General features: G+C 38.1%; 1 protein-coding gene across 4 annotated transcripts in view; it reads left to right on the top strand.

Annotated features, from left to right (window-relative positions):
* Positions 1 to 27,430, top strand: part of WNK3 (WNK lysine deficient protein kinase 3) — a gene marked incomplete at both ends in the record, with an annotated part of 135,730 nt that overhangs the window by 62,298 nt on the left and 46,002 nt on the right. For all 4 annotated transcript variants that reach the window (XM_082609083.1, XM_082609082.1, XM_082609081.1 and 1 more), the window contains 7 exons: positions 10,385 to 10,449; positions 20,915 to 21,062; positions 21,720 to 21,836; positions 23,025 to 23,180; positions 23,262 to 23,313; positions 24,870 to 25,007; positions 25,369 to 26,297. In XM_082609083.1, coding sequence (XP_082465209.1) covers positions 10,385 to 10,449; positions 20,915 to 21,062; positions 21,720 to 21,836; positions 23,025 to 23,180; positions 23,262 to 23,313; positions 24,870 to 25,007; positions 25,369 to 26,297 — 1,605 coding nt within the window. The remainder of the gene's footprint in view (positions 1 to 10,384; positions 10,450 to 20,914; positions 21,063 to 21,719; positions 21,837 to 23,024; positions 23,181 to 23,261; positions 23,314 to 24,869; positions 25,008 to 25,368; positions 26,298 to 27,430) is intronic.

Below are 27,430 nucleotides of genomic sequence, written 5' to 3'. Positions count from 1 at the left end.
TATATTATATTATATTCAAATATCTTCTTTTGTGAAGTGTGCCTAGTCAACTCTTTTTTTTGAGTTGTTTATCTTTTTCTTTAGTCTGCTTTAATCTCAACCAGTTCTTCAGGCTTTGTTGTTCTTTACAGTGTTGAAATGCAGAGGCCAGTTTTTTACAGAATGCCTGTCATTTTAGGTTTGACTAAAGTTTCCTCATGGTTAGAGTCAAATCATGCATTTTTGTCAGGAATACCATGTAAGTGACATTGTATTCTTCTTAGGACATCTTATTAGGAGGCATATTGGTGATGCCAATATTGGTGATGTTAACTTTTATTACTTGTTTTAAGTAGGGCCTGCCAGGTTTCTCCACCATAAAGTTGCCATTTTTTCCTTTATAATTTACGAGTTATTTGTAAGGAGATATTTTGAGGCTCTGTAAATATCCCTTTCCTCGTCAAAACTTTCATCCATTAGTTTTAGTATCTGTTGATGATTTTCTAAGTTCATCATTCCTCCTTATATTTATCAGTTGGCCTTTCTCCTTCCTTTACTCATTCAGTCATTCAGTCATTTGTTCATGTCAGTATGGATTCATGAGGCTTTATTTTATTTAATAGGGTGTGATATAATATTATCATTATTTATTCTGATGGTTAAGGTGCCCCAGATTTGGTTAATGGGGGCCCATTCAGGGTGGCTCTTGGGTATTTTTGTCATATCCCCATTATTCTTTGAGCACCTCCTTACTTTCTGGTATAGCAAGATATTCCAGGCTCATTTTGTGCTTTCCCATCCCTAGCCCTGGAATAAGTTATTTCTCCTTGGGGCCCTGATTCCTTTTAGTGAGGAAGGTAATTTAGGAACCAGAATTTGGATGTTGGGTGTATTTGATGGTATGTGGGAGTCATAGCTTCTAGGGTTCTCAGTGGACAGATTAGGGTGTGTGCGTGCATGCGTGTGTGTGTGTTTATTTCATACTGATACCTCCAGCCCATTTTGCTTGTGACTTTGTGTTCTAGGAAAAATTTTTTTTTTGCTATGTTTCTCCAGTATACACCCAACATCTCCACTTTATTGTATAATAGGCACTTCTAATTTAATATGTCCAAAATTAAACTTTTTTTTTAGACTCCCCTCCCACCACCACCCAAAGCCTGTTCTTTCCACAGTTGTCTTCATCTCAGCAAATAGGAACTCTGTCTTTCTTGTTACTCAAGCCATATATCTGTGGTCATCTTTTATTCCTCTCTTTCTCTCATATCTGACTTCAAATCATCAGAGAGTCTTTTGTCTTTTCCTTTAAAATACATCTACAACCTGACTACTTCTCACCACCTCCACCATAATCACTAGCATAATGATAGTCATGCTAGTCTAATTTCTTTCTTGAATCATTGCATTAGACTTCTAACTGTTGTTCTTCCTTCTGCTTTTGCTCTTTTATACCCTTTTTCTCATTATAGGAAGCAGAGTGATACTTTCAAAAAATGCAAGTCAGATCATATCTGAACCCTACCCCAAACCTCGCGTTGCCATCTCACTCACAGTAAAAGTCATAATACTGTACTTAGTGGCCTGAAAGCTCTATAGGATCTGGACTTCCCTGCCCAACCCTCTGACTTCATGTAGATTTTCTTTGAATTCTGTTGTCCTCTTGAGTGATAATTAAATTCTTTCACAGATCTATAGCTTGAGGACAAGGAGATGTACACTTTCTGTGTATTAGTAGGTATTGATCTATTGTAGTTCCTCTGTGCTGAGGTGTGGTTTACTTTTACCCCCATAATGAGTTCTCTAATGCTTGTAATAATCAAACATATTAAAGACTACATTCTCCAACATGTATGGATACCAAAATTTTTCCTTTCTGTATCCTTGCTGAGTTGGCTTTACTTGTGAGGACTCTTCCTCCTAGAAAGCCAGATGGTTCAGTTAGTCTCCTCCTTTTTATCTCCAATATGCATTCTCACTCCTACCATTAAAACAAATAAACAAACAAACAAAAAACAATGTTAGTTGCTCTCTCCAAATAGCGGTAGAAAGCTTGGAGGGGCTGAGACAAGAATAGTGCATGATCAATTTGCTGGTTGATACAGACTCTCGATAACTCAACTAACAGCAGATATCAAGGGGAAAGTATGAAGTATAAGTCTCCTTTGAGTTAGGTTCCCTTTCATGAGGTGATCTCTAGAGAGGTCCGGGAGTGAAACCCGGGTAATGTTTTCTTCAATCCAGTTCTACATACCTTGTAATTAATGAAATTTCTTCCTAGTTTCTGTTACTCTTGTCTGTCAGTCTTTGTGGTGCTGGTGTGTTTTCATCTTTTTTTTATTCCTGTCTGTTTAATAGCCTGGGTGTCATTATGTGAGTTTATCCAAGGAACTGTGCCGTGTGTGGATCAGTTATTTCTTACGGTAAATTTCATTATTTGGAATCTTGGCTTGGCCAAAAATTGGGCTTAGATAAGCAATGACTTTATAGGTTCAGGGTTGTTTATAAATATAAAAATATGGAAGTGGGCGTCATACACAGTGATAATTTTCTTTAATTAAATAAGCAAAAATTTCACTGTTAAACAGGTATATACAACATACATATAGGCTTGAGCTACTTTATGTCTTTAGTTACACCTGAATTTGAACTCTGGCTCTTTGAATTATTTATTGTGTGATTTGAGGCAAGTTATTTAATTTCTTTTAGTTTAGGTTCTTTTTATCTGTAAAATGAAGTTTTAAAATACCTCTCTTGCATTTGCAGCTTACTTTGAAATACATAAAAAATAAGATGGATTGATGGATATACATGTGATAATGTAAATATAATAAAATGCAATAGACTGTGGGTGGTGGATGTATAGGTTTTCACTGAACAATTATTCAGCTTTTCTGTATGTTGGAAATTTTTCATAATGTCAGAAAAAATGACTATTTTGTAGGCTTTTTAGGAGTAGATGAGGTACATGTGAGAAGTGCCTGCCATGTAATAAGTGCTCAAGAAATAATGGTTGTTAAAAGCACTTCGTGGGAGAGACATGTTTTGTAGTGTCAGTAATACAATAAGGCAGTTTATAAAATGTTTTAAAATACTTCCCACTTTTACTGCTCTTCTTCACTCCAGAATAACCGAGTAAGAATTTCTGGAATGCGCTTGAGCTTGCATTTTCTTTCCTTCTGTTTTCTTTTTTCCCCTTTTTCCTCCCCTCTTCCTTTGCTTCCCTTAGGATTATAAAGTGCATCCAAGGGGTAAGAACCACTGATGGGAGGAGGGCAAGTAATAGTGAAGTAAGTAAAGGAGAGAGGAGGGTTAGGAACTAACAGAAAAGCTTCTGTGGTATGCACAAGGGGTCTCTGCTCTTCAGTATTCTTTGGGGTCATTTGTCTATTCATTCATTTTCTTTCTTTCAGTTTTTGCCTCCGTCACTTATAGCCTCAGCTTCCTCATTGGTAAAATGAAAGTAATAATACCTACTGCTTAGAGTTGTCATAAGGGTTGAATTTAGTTAAATAATGTATATAAAGTGCTTAGCATTTAATAAATGCTCAATAAATAGTGGTTGTTTTGTTGCTATAATAAAACTAAAAACAATAATAAAATGAGAACATTATAATAGTGAAAGACATTATTGAGCAGCTGTTCCTATTTCAGGTATTGGTTAGGCATTGGGGATATTGTGATAAATCTTACAGATACAGTCTCTTCCCTCAAACAGCTCACAGTATCATGGGTGAGAAAGATCAAGAAACAAGTTCAATCACTTTGTTATACAGCAGAAACTAACACACCATTGTAAAGCAATTATACTCCAATAAAGATGTTAAAAAAAAAGAAAAGAAACAAGTTCAAGAGAGCATTTTTAAATGCCAAGATAGAGAGGAGAGAATGGTGTGGCCCATGGAATTCAGGCCTAGTTTTGCTTCTCATTTTGGCCTTGTCCTCATTCTGCAAGTGAGTATAGGTACTTTAGTTTTATTGAACTTTGCTAGCTAGTTATCAAGGTCTCAGATATCTGGATATCAAGGTCTCATTAGGAAAAGGAATTGGTACCTGTCTTTCATTTGGATTTGAAGGTGAGGGTTGGGGAGAAATGAGCATAATATACCATTTCCTGCCTTACCCTTCCCCCTCTAACCTGGTCAGTTCATACTGAGGTTTTTTTCCTGGACAAATTAGACTAGCTTCTAATTATAGATTAGATAATTAGCTCTTTAATATAATCACTGTTTAAACATTGAGAGCAAATACTTTGGCAAAGAGATTTCTTTTTTTTTTGGACACACAAGATTCAACAAATGTATCCAACTTTAACAAATGTTTGTCTTAAAGAAACTTAAAAAAATTATGGTGAGTCCCAGCAAGATGGAGCAGTGCCATGGTGTCCTGATGCATAAATCTGGAGGCAAAGTAAACAAAAGATAGTTACTATGGCAACAATCTGGAATTATATTTTATAACCACTTATAATTATTAACAGGATTATTAATGCTACTTTCTGTTGGTCCTCAGAATCATGGCTAATAGTTGGTTCATCTGCTTTTATTATGCCAGCTTCAAATCAAGTTCTGTCATAATATTTCTAGGAGTTTCAAAATTAGTATTTGCAAATAGATGCTGGGCCATTTGTAGATGTTTTTCAAATTTAGTGAAATGTTTCATTCTTACTTTTGTCTAAAATAACTATAAAGTTGTGCATTGAAATAATGGGGACCTGCACTGAGATTATCAGATTTCAGGGTTGATAAATCTGTACAAAGTTGAATTAATTTTTTTCTTATTACCAAAGCAAGATGAATATAGTTAAGCTTGCTTAACACCAGGTGTATATTCTTCCAGACCATTTTATATGCTTATGCATACATGCAATTTTAATGTAACCATAATGTATATATACTCTTTTATAATCTTTTTTCACTTGTAACATCTTATATGTTTAAGCACATTTTTAAGGGGCTGCATAATATCCTTTAGTATGGATGTCCCATTATTTATTTAATGGAGTAGATAAAGGAAACAAGTGACTATTTTTTTGCTGTTTGTAATTATAGTCCATGTTGTGAGGAACATTCTTGTAGCTAAATCTTTCTATGCACTCTTAATTATTTCCTTTGGATAGATTTCTAGAAATAAAATTGCTAGACCTTTTAAAAACTTGATACATATTGTCAAATTACCCTTCAGAAAGGTATAAGCAGTTTACAATCCCATAAATCCCAGTGGTTTATGAAAGTGCCTATTTTCCTCTACACTTAGTATTTGCTATCCTTTGAAAGTTTTAAATAATCAAATGTAAGTAGTAACATTATAAAAAGTAGTAAAATGGGGGAAAAATCACCAAAGAATGCTATTTTCTTAACATGGTAGTGATTATGATATTTGTTATTGTATTCCAAGCTTTTGTCATATGCATAAGTGGTTGTAATTATATGTACAGTTTTGTTTTCTGCTTTTTTCATTCATTGTTAAGTAATTTTCCCTGCCTTTACTTGGACTTCACAATTCTAGTTTTCAGTGGCCACACAGTAGTGAAATAAGTATTCATATTTACCTCTTTCCCTATTCCTGGACAACAACTTGATGCCAGTTTTTATTGTGCATAATACCACAATAAAAACAGAGTTAGCTACCATTTATTGAACATTTACTATGAAATAAACTTTATACTATGTACTTTTTTCTTCCTTTGTATTATTTCCTTAGGATTGATGTCCAGGATTAGTAATATGGGATCATAAACGTGTATGGCACAGCCTTTTTTATATCATTGTTTTCTTTCTTCTTTCTTTCTATCAATACCTTCAAACATTTATTGGAAGCCTAAAATATTCCAGGCACTGTGCTAAGAGGCACTGAGAATACAAAGATGAATCATTCAGAGTCCTTAAAGTCAGGCACTAAACATATATGATAAAGAAGGCTATGATAAAAGACATTAGAGGATGACAGTCCATTGATCTGTTGGTCAGTTGGTCGGTCCGTCCATCAATCCATCCATTCATCCACACATGATTTTCCCTCTGATGTATAGAGCTGGTTGCAGACATAATGTCGTTTTAGCCTTAAATATATCATTGCTATAAGAACAAGGATATTTTCTTAACCACAATACAATGACCAAATTCAGGGAATTTAACATGGCTGTAATACTATTATTTAATCTGTTGTCCACATTAAAATTTCACCAGTTGTCCAAGTAATTTCCTTTATGGCAGTTTCCCCACCTTGGTCCAGGATCTAATTGAAGATCATGCATTGCCTTGTACTGTTTGTCTCTTTTATCTCCTTTAATCTGGAACAGTTCCTCAGCCTTCATTTGTCTTTTATAGCATTGATATTTTTGAAGAATAAAGGTCGGTTATTTTGTATTGGGTTGGCCAAAAAGTGCCTTCGGTTTTTAAGTAAAAATAAAAGACACATTTTTCATTTTCACCAAGAACTTTATTGAACATCGTATTCACTTGTTTGTTCCAATACCTTCTGCCATTTTTCAGGCAACTTCATAATTCCATCTTCCCAAAACTTTTTATCTTTTTGAGCAAAGAACTCTTCCAGGTGCCTTTTACAGTCTTCAGGGAATGGAAATTTTTTTCCATTAAGAGAATTTTGTAAAGACCGAAATAAATGGAAATTCGAAGGTGCAATGTCTGGTGAATATGGCGGATGAATCAGAACTTCCCAGCCAAGCTGTAACAGTTTTTGCCTGGTCATCAAAGAAACATGCGGTCTTGCGTTATCCTGATGGAAGATTATGCATTTTCTGTTGACTAATTCCAGACACTTTTTGTCGAGTGCTGCTTTCAGTTGGTCTAACTGGGAGCAGTACTTGTTGGAATTAATCATTTGGTTTTCCAGAAGGAGCTCATAATACAGGACTCCCAACCCCACCATATACACAACATCACCTTCTTTGGATGAAGACCAGCCTTAGATGTGGTTGGTGGTGGTTCATTTCACTTGGCCCACGATCTCTTCTGTTCCGCATTATTGTACAGTATCCACTTTTCATCTCCCATCACACTTTTTAAAAAATTTTTCTTTATTTATTTTCTTTATGTTTTTGGCTGCATTGGGTCTTCGTTGCTGCACACGGGCTTTCTCTAGTTGCGGAGAGTGGGGTCTACTCTTTGTTGCGGTGCACGGGTTTCTCATTGTGGTGGCTTCTCTTGTGGAGCACAGGCTCTAGGCACACAGGCTTCAGTAGTTGTGGCATGCAGGCTCAGTAGTTGTGGCTCGCGGGCTCTAGAGTGCAGGCTCAGTAGCTGTGATGCTCGGGTGTCGTTGCTCCGTGGCATGTGGGATCTTCCTGGACCAGGGCTCAAACCCGTATCCCCTGCATTGGCAGGTGGATTCTTAACCATTGCGCCACCAGGGAAGCCCCACACTTTGTTTTAAAAACAGAACGTTTTCATTACGTTTCAGTAGGGAATCACATGAGGAAATATGGTCAAGAAAGTTTTTTTTGCCTAACTTATGTGGAACCCAAACATCAAAGCAATTCACGTGGGCTTCCCTGGTGGCGCAGTGGTTGAGAGTCCGCCTGCTGATGCAGGGAACACGGGTTCGTGCCCCGGTCTGGGAAGATCCCACATGCCACGGAGCGGCTGGGCCCGTGAGCCGTGGCCGCTGAGCCTGCGCGCCCGGAGCCTGTGCTCCACAACGGGGGAGGCCACGCCAGTGAGAGGCCCGCGTACCGCAAAAACAAACAAACAAACAAACAAACAAACAAAACAAAGCAATTCACGTAACCAAGCTGGTGCAAATGATTTTCAATGCTTGATTTGGATATTTTGAGTATGTCGGCTGTCTCCTGCATAGTATAATGTTGATTGTTCTCAATGAATGTCTCTATTTGATGGCTATCAACTTCAACTGGTCTACCCAACTGTGGAGCATTGTCCAGCAAGAAATCTCCATCACAAAACTTCGCAAACCACTTTTGACACATTTTATCAGTCACAACACCTTCTCCATACACTATACAATTCTTTTTTTGCATTTCAGTTATGTTTTTACCTTTCTTGAAATAATAAAGCATAATATGCAGAAAATGTTGCATTTTCTCTTCCATCTTCAATATTAAAATGGCTACACAAAAACTCACCAGTTTTGGTAAGTTTTTTTTTTTTAATGTGGGCTGATATGACACCTGTCACATACAATCTAAGAAAATTGTTTTGAATGAAGTTAAAGATAACTAAGTGCTACTAGAGCCATCTTACGGAAATACCGATCGAACCTTTTGGCCAACCGAATAGAATGCCCTTCAATTTGAGTGTGTTTGAAGTTTCCTTTTTTTTTTTTTTTTTGTGGTGCGCGGGCCTCTCACTGTCGTGGCCTCTCCCGTTGCGGAGCACAGACTCCGGACGCACAGGCTCAGCGGCCATGGCTCACGGGCCCAGCCGCTCCGCGGCATGTGGGATCTTCCCGGACCGGGGCACAAACCCGTGTCCCCTGCATCGGCAGGCGGACTCTCAACCACTGCGCCAGCAGGGAAGCCCTGAAGTTTCCTTTTTTTCCCCACGTTCAGAGCATGCATTTTTGTCAGGAATACCATGCAAACAATGTTGTAACCTTTGTGCATTGTATCATATTAGGAGCCATGTAATGTCAGTTTGTCCCAATATTGCTGAGGTTAAATTTGATTACTTGGTTAAGGTGGAGGCTGCCAAGTTCTTCCACTGTAAAGTAACCATGTTTTGCTTTTGTAATGAATAAGTGATTTGTGGGGAGATATTTTGAAACTATGTAGATATCTTGTTCCTCATCCAACTTTCACCCACTAGTTTTATCATCCATTGATGATTTTCTAACTTTGTCATTCCTTATATTTATTTGGCTTTGTGTTGTAAGAGCTTTCTTCTGTCTGTATCAGTATGAACTCTTGGATTATTTTATTTTATTAAATGCATTATATTCTGTTACTCATTATTTATTTTCATCCCCAATTTTTCCATATTTGGGTAGTGGGAACCCCTTCAAGGTGACTCAAGTGTGCTTTTGATATGTTCCCATCGTTCTTTGAGCAGTTCTTTACTTTGGGGGATAGCAAGATGATCCAGGCTCACCTTATATTTTCCTTGCCCCAGTGCTGGAATCAGCCATTTCTCCAAGGAACCTTTATCCCTTTTAGTTTAGAAACCAAGATATGAGATAAGGTATATGTGTTTTTTAAAGAGACTCCAAGGTGATTTTGCTAGTCTTTCTGGAACCCATTGTAATAGAGCCTTCTTGTATACAGGAGTTCCATTCAGATATTTGCTAAATGGACAGGACTAAGGAGTAGTTGAAATAGTCCAGGCAGATGAAGGAATATAAGTAGAGTCACTGTATATGAAAAAGCCCAACTCATTCAGAGGAGCTAGAGTTCAGTGTGGCTTCAAGAAAAGAAGAGCTAGAGAATGAGGCAGGGACCAGTTCATTGAGGACTTTATTTGCCATCCAAAGGAACTTAACCTTATAGAAGATGAGGGGCCATCATAGAGGGTTTAAACTAGGTAGGTTAAGTGATTGATTTTGGTAGATTTACATTTTAAAGTCACTGTACTGTCACCAGCGGCAATGCATAGGATGGATTAGGTAAATGTTTAACATTATTTTCCCTTAGGGTTGGCATTTGCCTTTATAAACTTTTCTCCTAGATGCCAGTATTGCAGCTGCTGGATACTAACATCTCAGAGGAATTGTTTGCAGCAGTTTAGTGAAAAGGGAACGAGAGAGAGAGAGACCATGCAATATGTTAAAGCTTGAATCATTGATTTATCTGTTTCTGGAATGGCAGCAACTCTTCCTTTTATTAGTAGTTTTACAGTCAGGACTGGAAGCCATTGAAAAATAACACAAACAAAAGTATAAAAAACAATGCCGTCTTTTTTAAAATTTAATTAATTTATTTTTGCCTGTGTTGGGTCTTCGTTTCCGTGCACAGGCTTTCTCTAGTTGCGGCGAGCGGGGGCCCCTCTTCATCGTGGTGCACGGGCCTCTCACTGTCGCGGCCTCTCTTGTTGCGGAGCACAGGCTCCAGACGCACAGGCTCAGTAGCCGTGGCTCATGGGCTTTGTTGCTCCATGGCAAGTGGGATCTTCCCAGACCAGGGCTCGAACCCGTATTCCCTGCATTGGCAGGCAGACTCTCAACCACTGCACCACCAGGGAAGCCCAATGCCGTCTTTTTAATGAAAACGTCTTGATGAATATCATACTGCTACATTTTATTTTTCTTTATCTTTGGTAGTAACATCAATAATAGGATTGATAGAGACATTCAGTAATGTAGACATTTTACCTGGACTGTGTGGTAACCAAAGTATGAAATGTAACAAACACATTTTCTGCAACAATAGAAAATTGCACCTTCAGCTTAAAGTTTGCTGTTATCATAATAAGTTTTATTTCTGTGCTATTTACAGCCTGTATCCCAAGCAGTTGGAGCTGAACAACCAGCAACTCTTCTAAAACCGGATTTAGTTCGAAGGTGAGTGTCTTCAAATTAATACCATGAAAGCGATGAGGGTATGTTGAAGTACTGCATTCATTAGGTGCTTAGTGTGTGTTGACTGAAGAAGTTTCTGTGTTCTAGTATTTGTGTGTATGTTCAATAAAAATAGTAGATATTATTTTTACTTTTTATGTTAATAAAGATCATATGGACTATGAAATTATTGACCATTTTCTTGTTCACATTATTATAATATTCTGGGGTTTTTGTTTTTGTTTTTTTGGCTGCACCACCGTGGCTTGTGGGATCTTAGTTCCCTGACCAGGGATTGAACCCATACCCTTGGCAGTGAGGGTGCAGAGTCCTAACCACTGATCTGCCAGGGAATTCCCATCATATTCTGTTCTTAGGAAAATACTATAAGAATTAAAAAAGGAAATAAGAAATAATATAATTTAAAGTTCCAGCTAATCTAAAGAAATAAATTACAACCAGATATATAATTATATTGTTATTTGGTAGTTGTAAACTAATATTTTTCTCTATCTTGTTCAGATTGGGTTAATTTCTCTTGTTCTGTCTTCAGGTTCACTGATTCTTTCCTTTGTCCTATTCATTCTGCTATTGTGCCCACTCAGTGCATTTTTTATTTCTATGATTGTACTTTCTATAATTTCCATTTGTTTCTTTCTTAATATCTTCTATTATTATGAGATTTTCTGGCTTTTCATTTGCTTCAAAAGTATTTGTGATTGCTCACTGAAACAATTTGATAATGGCTGCTTTAAAATCCTTGTCAGGTAATTCCAATATCTGATTCATTCTGGTGTTGGCATCTGTTGATTGTCTTTTCACATTCAAGTTGTGATTTTCCTGGTTTTTGGTATGACAGAGAATTTTCATTTGTATCCTGGACATTATGGACATTATGTTATGGTACCCTGGATCCTATTTAAATACTCTATTTTAGCAGTCAGTCACTGTGTTGAGGTGCAAAGGTCCTGGTCTACTTTTGCGGACTATGGTTCTAATGACAATTTAGTTTTCAGAGTCTTTGTATTATTATTCTGATCTGCTTGGTTCAAATGACACCATTGGGACCCACTGCTGGACCAAGGGGTTGGAGAGCACTTCTCTAGGCCCGCTGCCCTAAGCCAGCTCTCCAGACCACATGCTACTTGTAGGGGTCCCAACAGCATCACCAAGGGAGGAAAGGGCCCACCTGAACCACCTTCTGTTGCTAGGTTGGGGTTCAGGAGACCACTGGGCTCGGGCTACCTTTGCCTTTTGGCCCAGGAGTCAGGAGGTGCCAAGCTGCTATATTCTTCCTCAAGTCCTGGGAGTCCCTAGCTAGTCTGCCTTCATCTTTTCACTCTTCAGTGCCCTCCTGTGATATTCTACTGTATTATTTCCAGACTTTTTAGTTATACTTAGTGGGGAGGAATGGGGAGAGTTGAGTTTCTGCCATCTTGTCCCAAACCCTAAACTAGTGTTTTCAGATAACTTTACAAAGTGAATGATACAGCTGTATTGACTAGAAATATGTCTCTTTTATCCTCTGAACGTGTTATTTATTATGGCTATTTCTCTATTAAAAAACTAACAGCAGTATTAATGTTTTCTTCCTCCACTTGTATTTATGAAAATTCTTTTTCACAGGGACAAAGAAAAACGTTTAGGAGTTAGTTTTATTTTTTCTTGTATATCTTTTATTTTATTTATTTTTTTACATCTTTATTGGAGCATAATTGCTTTCCAATGGTGTGTTAGTTTCTGCTTTATAACAAAGTGAATCAGCTATACATATACATATGTTCCCATATCTCTTCCCTCTTGCATCTCCCTCCCTCCCACCCTCCCTATCCCACCCCTCTAGGTGGTCACAAAGCACCGAGCTGATCTCCCTGTGCTATGCAGTTGCTTCCCACTAGCTATCTATTTTAAGTTTGGTAGTGTATATATGTCCATGCCTCTCTCTAGCTTTCTCACAGCTTCCCCTTCCCCCTCCCCCTATCCACAAGTCCATTCTCTAGTAGGCCTGTGTCTTTATTCCTGTACTACTACTAGGTTCTTCATGACATTTTCTTTTCTTAAATTCCATATATATGTGTTAGCATATGGTATTTGTCTTTCACTTTCTGACTTACTTCACTCTGTATGACAGACTCTAGGTCTATCCACCTCATTACAAATAGCTCAATTTTGTTTCCTCTTATGGCTCAGTAATATTACATTGTATATATGTGCCACATCTTCTTTATCCATTCATCTGATGATGGACACTTAGGTCACTTAGGTTGTTTCCATCTCCGGGCTATTGTAAATAGAGCTGCAACGAACATTTTGCTACATGACTCTTTTTAAATTATGGTTTTCTCAGGGTATATGCCCAGTAGTGGGATTGCTGGGTCATATAGTAGTTCTATTTGTAGTTTTTTAAGGAACCTCCATACCGTTCTCCATAGCGGCTGTACCAATTCACATTCCCACCAGCAGTGCAAGAGGGTTCCCTTTTTTCCACACCCTCTCCAGCATTTATTGTTTCTAGATTTTTTGATGATGGCCATTCTGACTGGTGGGAGATTATATCGTACTGTAGTTTTGCTTTGCATTTCTCTAATGATTAATGATGTTGAGCATTCTTTCATGTGTTTGCTGGCAGTCTGTATATCTTCTTTGGAGAACTGTCTATTTAGGTCTTCTGCCCATTTTTGGATTGGGTTGTTTGTTTTCTTGTTATTGAGCTGCATGAGCTGCTTATAAATTTTGGAGATTAATCCCTTGTCAGTTGCATCATTTGAAAATATTTTCTCCCATTCTGAGGGTTGTCTTTTGGTCTTGTTTATGGTTTCCTTTGCTGTGCAAAAGCTTTGAAGTTTCATTAGGTCACATTTGTTTATATTTCCATTTCCCTAGGAGGTGGGTCAAAAAGGATCTTGCTGTGATTTGTGTCATAGAGTGTTCTGCCTATGTTTTCCTCTAAGAGTTTGATAGTTTCTGGCCTTACATTTAGGTCTTTAATCCATTTTGAGCATATTTTTGTGTATGGTGTTAGGGAGTGATTTAATCTCATACTTTTAAATGTACCTGTCCAGTTTTCCCAGCACCACTTATTGAAGAGGCTGTCCTTTCTCCACTGTACATTCCTGCCTCCTTTATCAAAGATAACTTGACCATATGTGTGTGGGTTTATCTCTGGGCTTTCTATCCTGTTCCATTGATCTATCTTTCTGTTTTTGTGCCAATACCACACTGTCTTGATTACTGTAGCTTTGTAGTATAGTCTGAAGTCAGGGAGCCTGATTCCTCCAGCTCCGTTTTTCGTTCTCAAGATTGCTTTGGCTATTCGGGGTCTTTTGTTTTTCCAAACAAATTTTGAAATTTTTTGTTCTAGTTCTGTGAAAAATGCCAGTGGTAGTTTGATAGGGATTGCATTGAATCTGTAGATTGCTTTGGGTAGTAGAGTCATTTTCACAATGTTGATTCTTCCAATCCAAGAACATGGTATATCTCTCCATCTATTTGTATCATCTTTAATTTCTTTCATCAGTGTCTTATAATTTTCTGCATACAGGTCTTTTGTCTCCTTAGGTAGGTTTATTCCTATATATTCTTTTTGTTGCAGTGGTAAATGGGAGTGTTTTCTTGATTTCACTTTCAGATTTTTCATCATTAGTGTACAGGAATGCCAGAGATTTCTGTGCATTAATTTTGTATCCTGCTACTTTACCAAATTCATTGATTAGCTCTAGTAGTTTTCTGGTAGCATCTTTAGGATTCTCTATGTATAGTATCATGTCATCTGCAAACAGTGAAAGTTTTACTTCTTTTTTTCTGATTTGGATTCCTTTTATTTCCTTTTCTTCTCTGATTGCTGTGGCTAAAACTTCCAAAACTAGGTTGAATAAGAGTGGTGAGAGTGGGCAACCTTGTCTTGTCCCTGATCTTAGCGGAAATGGTTTCAGTTTTTCACCATTGAGGACAATGTTGGCTGTGGGTTTGTCATATATGGCCTTTATTATGTTGAGGAAAGTTCCCTCTATGCCTACTTTCTGCAGGGTTTTTATCATAAATGGGTGTTGAATTTTGTCGAAAGCTTTCTCTGCATCTATTGAGATGATCATATGGTTTTTCTCCTTCAATTTGTTAATATGGTGTATCACATTGATTGATTTGCATATATTGAAGAATCCTTGCATTCCTGGAATAAACCCCACTTGATCATGGTGTATGATCCTTTTAATGTGCTGTTGGATTCTGTTTGCTAGGATTTTGTTGAGGATTTTTGCATCTATGTTCATCAGTGATATTGGCCTGTAGTTTTCTTTCTTTGTGACATCCTTGCCTGGTTTTGGTATCAAGGTGATGGTGGCCTCGTAGAATGAGTTTGGGAGTGTTCCTTCCTCTGATATTGTTTGGAAGAGTTTGAGAAGGATGGGTGTTAGCTCTTCTCTAAATGTTTGATAGAATTCGCCTGTGAAGCCATCCGGTCCTGGGCTTTTGTTTGTTGGAAGATTTTTAATCACAGTTTCAATTTCAGTGCTTGTGATTGGTCTATTCATATTTTCTATTTTTTCCTGATTCAGTCTTGGCAGGTTGTGCATTTCTAAGAATTTGTCCATTTCTTCCAGGTTGTCCATTTTGTTGGCATAGAGTTGCTTGTAGTGATCTCTCATGATCTTTTGTATTTCTGCAGTGTCACTTGTTACTTCTCCTTTTTCATTTCTAATTCTATTGATTTGAGTCTTCTCCCTTTTTTTCTTGATGAGTCTGCATAATGGTTTATCAATTTTGTTTATCTTCTCAAAAAAACAGCTTTTAGTTTTATTGATCTTTGCTATCATTTCCTTCATTTTATTCATTTATTTCTGATCTGATCTTTATGATTTCTTTCCTTCTGCTAACTTTGGGGGTTTTTTTGTTCTTCTTTCTCTAATTGCTTTAAGTGCAGGGTCAGCTTGTTTATTCGAGATGTTTCCTGTTTCTTAAGGTGGGATTGTATTGCTATAATCTTCCCTCTTAGAACTGCTTTTGCTGCATCCCATAGGTTTTGGGTCGTCGTGTCTCCATTGTCGTTTGCTTCTAGGTATTTTCTTATTTCCTCTTTGATTTTTTCAGTGATTACTTCGTTATTAAGTAGTGTATTGTTTAGCCTCCATGTGTTTGTATTTTTTACAGATCTTTTCCTGTAATTGATGTCTAGTCTCATAGCATTGTGGTCGGAAAAGATACTTGATACAATTTCAATGTTCTTAAATTTACTAAGGCTTGATTTGTGAGCCAAGATATGATCTATCCTGGAGAATGTTCCATGAGCACTTGAGAAAAATGTGTATTCTGTTGTTTTTGGATGGAATGTCGTATAAATATCAATTAAGTCCATCTTGTTTAATGTATCATTTAAAGCTTGTGTTTCCTTATTTATTTTCATTTTGCCTCATCTGTCCATTGGTGAAAGTGGGGTGTTAAAGTCCCCTACTATGAATGTGTTACTGTCAATTTCCCCTTTTATGGCTGTTAGTATTTGCCTTATGTATTGAGGTGCTCCTATGTTGGGTACATAAATATTTACAATTTTTATATCTTCTTCTTGGATCGATCCCTTTATCATTATGTAGTGTCCTTCTTTGTCTCTTCTAGTAGACTTTATTTTAAAGTCTGTTTTGTCTGATATGAGAAATGCTACTCCAGCTTTCTTTTGGTTTCCATTTGCATGTAATATCTTCTTCCATCCCCTTAGTTTCAGTCTGTATGTCTAGGTCTGAAGTGGGTCTCTTGTAGACAGCATATATATATATGGGTCTTGTATTTGGATCCATTCAGCCAATCTGTGTCTTTTGGTGGGAGCATTTAGTCCATTTACATTTAAGGTAATTATCGATATGTATGTTCCTATTCCCATTTTCTTAATTGTTTTGGGTTCGTAATTGTAGGTATTTTCCTTCTGTTGTGTTTCTTGCCTAGAGAAGTTCCTTTAGCATTTGTTGTAAAGCTGGTTTGGTGGTGCTGAACTCTCTCAGCTTTTGCTTGTCTGTAAAGGTTTTAATTTCTCCATCAAATCTGATTGAGATCCTTGCTGGGTAGAGTAATCTTGGTTGCAGGTTTTTCTCCTTCATCACTTTAATTATGTCCTGCCACTCCCTTCTGGCTTGTAGAGTTTCTGCTGAAAGATCAGTTGTTAACCTGATGGGGATTCCCTTGTGTGTTATTTGTTGTTTTTCCCTTGCTGCTTTTAATATGTTTTCTTTGTGTTTAATTTTTGACAGTTTGATTAATATGTGTCTTGGCGTATTTCTCCTTGGATTTATTCTGTATGGGACTCTCTGTGCCTCCTGGACTTGATTAACTATTTCCTTTCCCATAGTAGGGAAGTTTTCAACTATAATCTCTTCAAATATTTTCTCAGTCCCTTTCTTTTTCTCTTCTTCCTCTGGAACCCCTATAATTCGAATGTTGGTGTGTTTAATGTTGTCCCAGAGTTCTCTGAGACTGTCCTCAGTTCTTTTCATTCTTTTTTCTTTATTCTGGTCTGCAGTAGTTATTTTCACTATTTTATCTTCCACGTCACTTATCCGTTCTTCTGCCTCAGTTATTGTGGTATTGATCCCATCTAGAGTATTTTTAATTTCATTTATTGTGTTGTTCATCGTTCCTTGTTTCATCTTTACTTGTTCTAGGTCCTTGTTAAATGTTTTTTGCATTTTTTCTATACTATTTCCAAGATTTTGGATCATATTTACTATCATTCTGAATTCTTTTTCAGGTAGACTGCCTATTTCCTCTTCATTTGTTAGGTCTGGTGGGTTTTTATCTTGCTCTTTCACCTGCTGTGTGTTTTTCTGTCTTCTCATTTTGCTTATCTTACTGTGTTTGGGGTCTCCTTTTTGCAGGCTGCCGGTTCGTAGTTCCCGTTGTTTTTGTTGTCTGTCCCCAGTGGCTAAGGTTGTTCCAGTGTGTTGTGTAGGCTTCCTGGTGGAGGGGACTAGTGCCTGTGTTCTGGTGGATGAGGTTGGATCTTGTCTTTCTATTGGGCAGGTCCACGTCTGTTGTTGTGTTTTGGGGTGTCTGTGGACTTATTATGGTTTTAGGCAGCCTCTGTGCTAATGGTTGGGGTTGTGTTCCTGTCTTGATAGTTGTTTGGCATAGGGTGTCCAGCACTGTAGCTTGCTGGTCGTTGAGTGAAGCTGGGTGCTGGTGTTGAGATGGAGATCTCTGGGAGATTTTCGCCGTTTGATATTACGTGGAGCTGGGAGGTCTCTTGTGGACCAGTGTCCTGAAGTTGGCTCTCCCACCTCAGAGGCACAGCAGTGACTCCTGGCTGCAGCACCAAGAGCCTTTCATCCACACGTCTCAGAAGAAAAAGGAGAAAATGTAGAACGAAAGAATTAGTAGAAGTAGAAAGAAAAAAGAAAGAAAGAAAGAGAGGAGGGAGGGTGGAAGGAGGGAAGGAAGGAGGGAAGGAAGGAAAAAAAGCAAGAATATAAAGTAAAATAAAATAAAATAAAGTTATTAAAATAAAAAGTACTTAAGAAAAAAAATTTTTAAAAAAACGGACAGATAGGACCCTAGGACAAATGGTGGAAGCAAATCTGTACAGACAGAATCTCACACAGAAGCATATACATACACACTCACAAAAAGTGGAAAAGGGGAAAAAATCATAAATCTTGCTCTCAAAGTCCACCTCCTCAATTTGGGATGATTCGTTGTCTATTCATGTATTCCACAAATGCATGTATTCCACAAATACATCAAATTGATTGTGGAGCTTTGATCTGCTGCTTCTGAGGCTGCTGGGAGAGATTTCCCTTTCTCTTCTTTGTTCTTACAGCTCCCGGGGCTCAGCTTTGGATTTGGCTCCGCCTCTGGGTATAGGTTGCTGGAGGGCGCCTGTTCCTCGCTCAGACAGGATGGGGTTAAACGAGCAGCCGCTTCGGGGACTCTGGCTCACTCAGGCCGGGGTGAGGGAGGGGTACGGATGGGGGGCGAGCCTGCGGCGGCAGAGGCCAGCGTGACGTTGCACCAGCCTGAGGCGCACCGTGCGTTCTCCTGGGGAAGTTGTCCCTGGATCCCGGGACCCTGGCAGTGGCGGGCTGCACAGGCTCCCTGGAAGGAGTTTGTAGATAGTGACCTGTGCTCGCACACAGGCTTCTTGGTGGCAGCAGCAGCAGCCTTAGCGTCTATTGCCGTCTCTGGGGTCCGCGCTTTTAGCCGCGGCTCACGCTCGTCTCTGGATCTCCTTTAAGCAGCGCTCTTAATCCCCTCTCCTCGCGCACCAGGAAACAAAGAGGGAAGAAAAAGTCTCCTGCCTCTTCGGCAGGTGCAGACTTTTCCCCTGACTCCCTTCCGGCTAGCCGTGGTGCACCAACGCCCTGAAGGCTGTGTTCACGCCGCCAACCCCAGTCCTCTCCCTGCGCTCCGACCGAAGCCCGAGCCTCAGCTCCCAGCCCCGCCCGCCCCGGCGTGTGAGCAGACAAGCCGCTCGGGCTGGTGAGTGCCGGTCGGCACCTATCCTCTGTGCGGGAATCTCTCCGCTTTGCCCTCTGCACCCCTGTTGCTGTGCTCGCCTCTGCTACTCCGAAGCTTTCCCCCTCTGCCACCGTCAGTCTCTGCCCGCGAAGAGGCTTCCTAGTGTGTGGAAACCTTTCCTCCTTCACGGCTCCCTCCCACTGGTGCAGGTCCCGTCCCTATCCTTTTGTCTCTGTTTATTGTTTTCTCTTTTGCCCTACCCAGGTACGTGGGGAGTTTCTTGCCTTTTGGGAGGTCTGAGGTCTTCTGCCAGCGTTCAGTGGGTGTTCTGTAGGAGTTGTTCCACGTGTAGATGTATTTCTGGTGTACCTGTGGGGAGGAAGGTGATCTGTGTGTCTTACTCTTCTGCCATCTTCCCCTCGTCCTCCGCCTACTCCTCTTAACTCTTTTGTATATCTTTATATAGATACTTCCTGAGTAGTTTTTAGGAGAAAGGACTTAACCTAAAAATTAATTTAAAAAATATCTGCTGCTTACAGATCTCATTTAAGTTTCAAATGTATTTATTGGAATTTTTGTCATTTATTGAAATATCTTCAAATTTATTAAAGAGAAAGCTGAAAAATACCTTTGACACAGATCAGCTGAAAGTTAGTCTGCTCTGTCATAATCGTGTTGACTTGAACCTGCAAAATATAACTAGTTAGAGTTAATCATGTTGAATCATTTTCACATCATTCATTTTCAGTTTTTTAAACCAAAATTATGGTGTATTTTTCTTCTTCCCTCCCTCCCTCCCTCCTTCCCTCTTCCTTCCTTCCTTCCTTCCTTCTTTCCTTCCTTTCATTCTACTGAGGTAAAACTCATGTATACCCTTATATTAGTTTTGGATATACAATAGAGTGATTCAACATTTGTATATATTATGAAATGATCACCACAATAAGTCTATTTTAAACATCCATCACCATACATAGTTACAAAATTTTTTTTCTTGTGGTGAGAACTTTTAAAATCTACTCTCTTAGCAACTTAGAAATATGCAATACAGCATTATTAACTATAGTTGCCATGCAGTACATTACATGACTTATTTATTTTGTAACTGGTAGTTTGTACCTTTTGACTCCCTTCACCCATTTTGCCCACTCTCCACCCCCTTCCCCCACCCCTGCCTCTGGCAACAACCAATCTGTTCTCTGTATCTATGAGCTTTGGAGATTTTTCATTTTTTTAGATTGCGCATTTAAGTGAGATCATATGGTATTTGTCTTTCTCTTTCTGAGTTACTTAGCATAATGCCCTCAATTTCCATCTATGTTGTTACAAATGGCAAGATTTCATTCTTTTTTATGGTAGAATAATATTCCATTGTATGTACATACTACATGTTCTTTATCTCATTTTCATTTCTTTTTCTGTTTCCTGCAGTATTCCTGTCTTCCACACCTCATGTATCCCCTGTTGTGTTTGTTACATAAACAGCTATATTTTGAGTGAGAATTGGTTTTTAGAAGTTTTATTTGAACATATTATTAATAAGAAAAACTCCAAAACAAACAAAATAAAATTGATCAGGAATATCCCGTGATAAAAGGTTCCACAGAGGTCCATCACTCGCAGTGTTTTTCTTTCAATCCCACTACTGTGAGATGTTGGCCTAATACGTACAATATAATCTCAGTGTTTCATAACTTTTAAAAACAGCTTTATTGAGATATAATTCACATACCATTAGATTTTCACCCATTTAAAGTGTACAGTTCGATGGCATTTAGTATATTTGCAGAGTTGTGCAGTCATAACTTTTTGAGAGATATTGTACTACTTATATATTTTATTTAAACATTATTTATGATTTTATAATTGAGGGTTTTTCTTAGAATTTTATCATCAAGATGGAATGATTCTATCCACAAAGGAATTTCAGTTGTTAACTCTGATTTGGGTTAAATATTGGACTTTGAGAATTATGGAATAATGTCTTCTCTGAGAAATTGAATTGGAGTTGCTTTTTTTTTTAAAATAATAGTTTGAATAATGATGTGGCAGCTGTGAAGGAAAACACCAATACCCCTGATAACTCAAGTGGAAATGGCAAACAAGATCGGATCAAACAGAGAAGAGCTTCCTGTCCTCGATCAGAGAAGGGGACTAAATTTCAGCTTACTGTCCTTCAGGTCAGTGTATAAATATGATTTGGTTAAGAGTGCATGTTGAGGTCTGGGGGGTCAGGGAGGGGAGATGTTGCTGTGGAGGTGAGTATAGGGTATTGTGAAACTCTGCAGCAGACACTCTTGAACACAAATCTTTGTATATATACCTGATTATTTCCTTATGATAGATTCCTAGAAGTAGAATTAGTGGGTCAAAGGGTATGAAGATTTTTTTAAAGTTTCTAAATACGTATTTCTAGGTTGCTGTCCATAAATTTTGGACCAGTTTACATTTCCATTAGCACTGCATTTTCTTTAGCTTAAAGGGTAAATTTGTGGGAGAATTTTGGAAATGAATGAACAGATTTAGATCTTTGCATTGCAGATAGCTATAGTGACCGTTGTAACTTTTTTTTTGTCTTTTCATAGAAGTTGTGTTCCTTTTCTTTCCCACAGGTTCACATTTCTAACTTATTTTTTGCTGAATAATTTGAGCCTTAGATTTGTCATACAATGGTTGTTTAGACAGTATTTCATCAAGGGAAAAACAGAATCTTCTTAGATTCTGAACAGTTTAAACCATTTTTTCATATATTGTATGTGAACTCCAAATGTTTCCTGCACCATTTACAAAGAGAAGACAATGACTGACTCTTAAACTAGTGACATGTTTGTGCCCAGGTGTCAACCTCTGGAGACAACATGGTGGAGTGTCAACTGGAGACACACAATAACAAGATGGTCACCTTCAAGTTTGATGTTGATGGTGATGCACCAGAGGATATTGCAGACTATATGGTAAGTACAGTAAAACTAAATTATTTTCTCTTCAGCATTCTGTCTCTTTTTCCTCTCTAACTCTCCTGCCGTTTATTCAGAGCCATCTTTTTTTAGGGTACTGCTAGTTTTTAAAATTTGTACAGAGCTAAATTGGTTATGTTCAAGAGTAAGTCACTATACCTCCTCTGGTTTCTGTATATTTATGTGTAAAATATGAGGGAGTTTCATTAGGAGAGGATCTAGGTCAGTGCTTCTTATCCCTAGCTGCATGTCAAAACCACTGGAAGAGCTTTTTAACAGTTCTGTTGGGAATACCCTGGTGGTCCAGTGGTTAGGACTCGGTGCTTTCACTGCTGTTGTCTGGGTTCAGTCCTGGTCAGGGAACTAAGATCCTGCAAGCCACGTGGTGCAGCCAAAAAAAAAAATACCAAACAAAAACTAAAACAAAAACAATTCTGTTGCCTGGGTCCCTAATTAAATCAGAATTTTTGGAGATGAGACCTAAGCATTAATAGTTTGTAAAGTTCCCCAGGTAATTCTAATGTATTAGCTACTGATATAACATCTTACATATAGGTGTTCAAGTAATGTTCATCATTTCATTTAGTTTTTGTATTTTCTTTGAATTGTTAGGCTTAAGTTAGTATTCCCCTCCTCTTGTGTTTTTAATGGGGATGAGCTAGGGTGGCATGAAGAGTACATAATGCTTTTGTTTCTGCCAGTTTTCTTTGTATATACATTCCTGGCGAAGCAGAATTTAACATTTTAAAAGTTAATAATTTTGTCAGTCTGCCTCTTATTCAATGTAGTATTTTCTGAACTGTCTCTAGGCCATTCTTTATCGTCTTTAGAGATGCTTCATTTTGTGATTTTTTTTTATTTAAAAGCTTTTGCGTTTGGACATCCTAGTTTTAAACGTAAACATTACCTCAGTTATGTTCTTCAAATGGCAATCAATTTATAGAATGCCAGATTTTTTTTAAATGCTGGCTTCTGGTAGGTAGTGCCAATCTGACAAATGTCAGTGTTCTCAAAATAGAATAATTTAATGTATTATGTGGCATTTTATTGCTGGTCTTTGTTAACTCTGTTGTGGCATTTAGATCTAAATACCTAATTTATTTTTCTTTATGGTAGTCACTATATTATAATGTTGAAGAAACTAAATTCATTCTTGTGAATAGACTTACTTTTACTTTTGGATAGGTCGAAGATAACTTTGTCCTGGAAAGTGAAAGAGAAAAATTTGTAGAAGAATTGAGGGCTATTGTAGGTCAAGCCCAGGAGATCTTTCATGTCCACTCTGCTGCAGAAAGAGCCGTTGGAGTTGACTCTATTACTGTGGAATCCAGCAGTAGCCAAGTAAGAGCAATTGCTTAGCAAATAGGTCTTCTCGGATATGTATCAGGAACTCCTTTATTTATCTATTCATTTTTAATTCAGACAGGATCATCTGAACAAGTACAGATAAATTCTGCATCCACTCAAACCAGCAGTAAGTATACTTAATAAAATTTACCATTTGGCTTTTGAAGCAAGACATTTGGAAACTTTTAATGTACACACCTTGGGAAAGATGTTAGCCAATAAAGGAATTTGATAAATTGTTAATGTAGGTTTTCCCACACTTTGAAAGGACTTTATAGCCCAGAAATAAGAAGTAAAAAACGTGAGAAGACCATTCTCCAAATTTCCTCCAAGTATTGGTTCTTTACCTGATTAATTTATTTCTGAGTTGTTGCATGGTATGTTACCAGAAAAGCAGTCACAGTACTGCTGACCTTTAATGGACAACAACTTTCTTAACTAAAATCATTATGTTCTAAGTTTGCCTCATGTTTTAATAGCATTAGTATCTTGATTTCATTCTACCAATGATACGCTTCTACCTGCTATGATCACTGATAAGTTTTTGTAAATCAGATACCAGATAAACTGCCAGGGACTAAAAATGGGGTCTTCTATTTTCTTTTCTCATAACCTTATCTCTCCATTCTTCTCAACTCTGGTCATGGGTATATTTAGAGTGTCTGGGAGGGGGAGAAGAGCCACAGACAAATGAGGACATCTGAAGGAATTATAACAGCATAAAGAAGCAACAGGTGGTATGGGAGTCATGGAACTAGATACCATTACCCTCAAATGTAGTTTGTGTTAGGATGCCAGGGTTCTCCTCTGTCTTCTTTTTCTCATTAGCAGGAGTCTGAGTAGATTTCTTTTTATTTATTTATTTATGGCTGTGTTGGGTCTTTGTTGTTGCGTGCGGGCTTTCTCTAGTTGCAGCGAGTGGGATCTGCTCTTCGTTGTGGTGTGCGGGCTTCTCACTGTGGTGGCTTCTCTTGTTGCGGATCACGGGCTCGAGGCGTGCAGGCTTCAGTAGTTGTGGTACACAGGCTTAGTAGTTGTGTCGCACGGGCTCAGTAGCTCCGTGGCATGTGGGATCTTCCCGGACCAGGGCTTGAACCCATGTCCCCTGCATTGGCAGGCGGATTCTTAACCACTGCACCACCAGGGAAGTCCCTGAGTATATTTCTGACTGGCAAAGTAGGGTAAAGTTTAAAAGAGAATAACTTATTTGAATAAGTTAACAAAGTAGGAGTACAGATGTAGGGGCTTATTTTACTTTACTTTTTAAGTTGTCATACAATAAAATAGACTTTTTTTTCTTTTGGTGTAGGGTTCTGTAAATTTTAGTCCTCTTATAGATTTGTGTAAGCACCACCATAATCAGGATACAGGACAGAAGATGTAGGTTTTAGTGGAAAAAGTGCTTTTCGTTTTTTTCCCAAAAGTGCCCTGCTTTTAATTGGTATTGATACAATGTGTGTTTCCATAGAATCCAAAATCCTTATCTAAAGATATCTTGTGCTTAGTTGTTAGAGTATTTGTCAGTCAGGGTTGGGAGGTCTGGTCTTATAAGTTACACATATCCTAGTGCCATTGGAAATGGAGATAAAAGACAAAACGGTGTTTTAACCTGGTTTCCTTAGTCAATAGGTAAACATATTGACAATTGCTTAGCATATTAATTTTTGCCAGTTCTTTCTACAGATGAATCTGCTCCTCAGTCATCCCCAGTTGGTCGATGGCGATTTTGTATCAATCAGACAATAAGAAACCGTGAGGCTCAATCTCTTCCTTCTCTTCAGCAGTCCATGTCTACAGTTCCTGGGCTAAATCTGCTTTCTAGTAAGTGTTTGTTCTCTGCCACCTTTATCCAGACCTGGAAGATGGGGATGCAAAATATATACTGTATCTTTAACTTGTTTTCATGGGTATTTCATGCTTATGAGAATTTTCATAAGCATTTTTGAAGATGTTAATGTTAGGAGGTAACTTAAGCCATTTAAATTTTAATGTTTATGAAAAAAAGGAAAAGGTTTTTCTCCTTGTTAGGTTGAATTCTGTGTATTTTGAGTCTTATTTACAAGAGTACTTTCACACAGGTTCTAATTTGCCCCTTGCTCCTCCAGTTCCCTTTGAGTTTGGGTACTAGTCCTTGCTTTGTACTTACCAATACATGCTTAGCCATTCTTTGTTATTGTTCCAGGTCCAAGAAACATAAGTAATAAGGAAATATCACAGGACACGCTGCTCACTCTAGAAAATAATCCATGCCAGCGTGCACTTTACACCGCCACGTCAGAACACAAGGATGTAGTTGATGGTAAGATTTCTGAATATGCCAGTGTAGAAACTAAGCAGCCAACTATACTTTATCAAGTGGAAGATGACAAGCAGATAATGGCACCAGTTGCTAGTAGTTCCAGTCATATGGCTACTTCAGTTCGTGCAGTTCCACTTGAATGTGAGGGACTCACCAGCCAAGCAGGCATATTCCTACCTGTGTATCCAGGTCACCAAGCTGCCAGTCATGCAGCTCCTGGTGAGTCAACTCAGATTGCTCCTAACTCTCTTAGAACTCCGGCATTTATGTCTGATCAAAAGCCTCAGCCCTTACCAGTGCAGCAGCCAACTACAGATGCAGAGTTTATTTCCCAAGAAGGAGAAACCGCAGTGATCATGGAAGCAATTTCTCCTAAGATGGTCATTCCCACTCAGACCCCTGGCCTTGAACCAACTAGCCTGCTGTCCTCTACGGTCCTGGAATCAGATGGGGAAGGACCTCCAAAAATGGAGTTTGCAGACAACCGAATTAAAACTCTGGATGAAAAATTAAGAAATTTGCTCTATCAGGAGCATAGCATGTCTAGCATCTATCCTGAGAGTCAGAAGGATACCCAAAGCATAGACTCTCCATTTTCTTCCTCTGCTGAAGACACAGTCTCATGTCCAGTGCCAGAAGTCATAGGCATCAGTCACTGTGGAATTCAAGATAGTCCTGCACAGTCCCCTAATTTTCAGCAGACAGGCTCTAAGATTCTGTCCAATGTGACTGTGAGTCAGCCTGCTAACATATCAGTGTGCAAAAGGGAGCTGAATGTGATAACTTCTATACCCAGCGAATTATGTTTACATGTAAGTATCATTCTTTCTAACCAATTCCTTATCCTATGCTTTTAAAGAAATGCCTTCTTTTCTAAAGTTCTGTCCTTTGAAATGAAATTATCTATGTCACAAGATTCTGAGGTCACAGGTATTTAAGAAGGCTATAGCTTAGGCTGCAGGGGCCCAGAACTTAATAGAGACAGTAGAACTTTCTTGGTGAGAGAGCCCTCTGGTGAATTAGCTAGGAACTTGTGAGCAATGTTTATTTTTGTATTAATGACAGAACAGGACTGATTTATAGATTGTTTTAGTGGGTAGGAAGAACTTGCTTTTAGATTTCCACTTAAAAATGCCTGTTATCAGTTTCATTTTTTTAAATATTATGGTTTTAATTTAATCTTGTTTGTGGGTTTTTATTTATTTGAAAAAAATATTTTAAAAGAAAATTTAAAAACCCCATAATCTCATGACTTGTTTTTTTTCACTTATGTAATGTAGGAATTTAATTTCTCTTTTCTGTTCCTTCAACTCATAGGGATAACCACTATCTGGTGCTTATCCACTATATGGTACTAATCCTTCTTGACTTAAGGTTACACAGATTTACTTACAAACCTACAACTTCTTATTCACAAAAATAGTATTGTGCTATAAACATATTGGTCTACAACTTAATTTTTTAATTTTACAGTATATCATAGACATTTTTAAATATTTATCACTGTATCTCTTTATTATTGTTATTATTATACAAGTAGTATATGCATGTATATAAAGTAAAATCCACCCCACTTTTAAACCTATAGACACAGCTGTTGATAAATCTTTCCAGACATGGTTTTCACTAATATACAAATATTTATATAGCACTTCTTTATATGTACTATATCTATTTAGAAAGACACAGATACATACTATATATTTATATACACATACTTCCTTACATACACGTGCGTTCTAAATTTTTTTCCCACTTATGGACATCTATCCATGTCAGTATACATAGTTCCACCTCACCTAACTTTTCAAACAATACATTTATTTATTTATTTGGCTGCATTGGGTCTTAGTTGCGTGGTGCGCAGGCTTCTCTCTAGTTGTGGCTCTTGGGCTCTATAGCGCACAGGCTTGGTAGTTGCGGCGCACGGGCTTAGTTGCCCTGC

Source organism: Mesoplodon mirus (assembly GCF_964341445.2).
Source record: "Mesoplodon mirus genome assembly, chromosome: X".
NCBI lineage: Eukaryota > Metazoa > Chordata > Mammalia > Artiodactyla > Ziphiidae > Mesoplodon > Mesoplodon mirus.
This window is presented reverse-complemented; position numbering and strand designations above follow the sequence as displayed.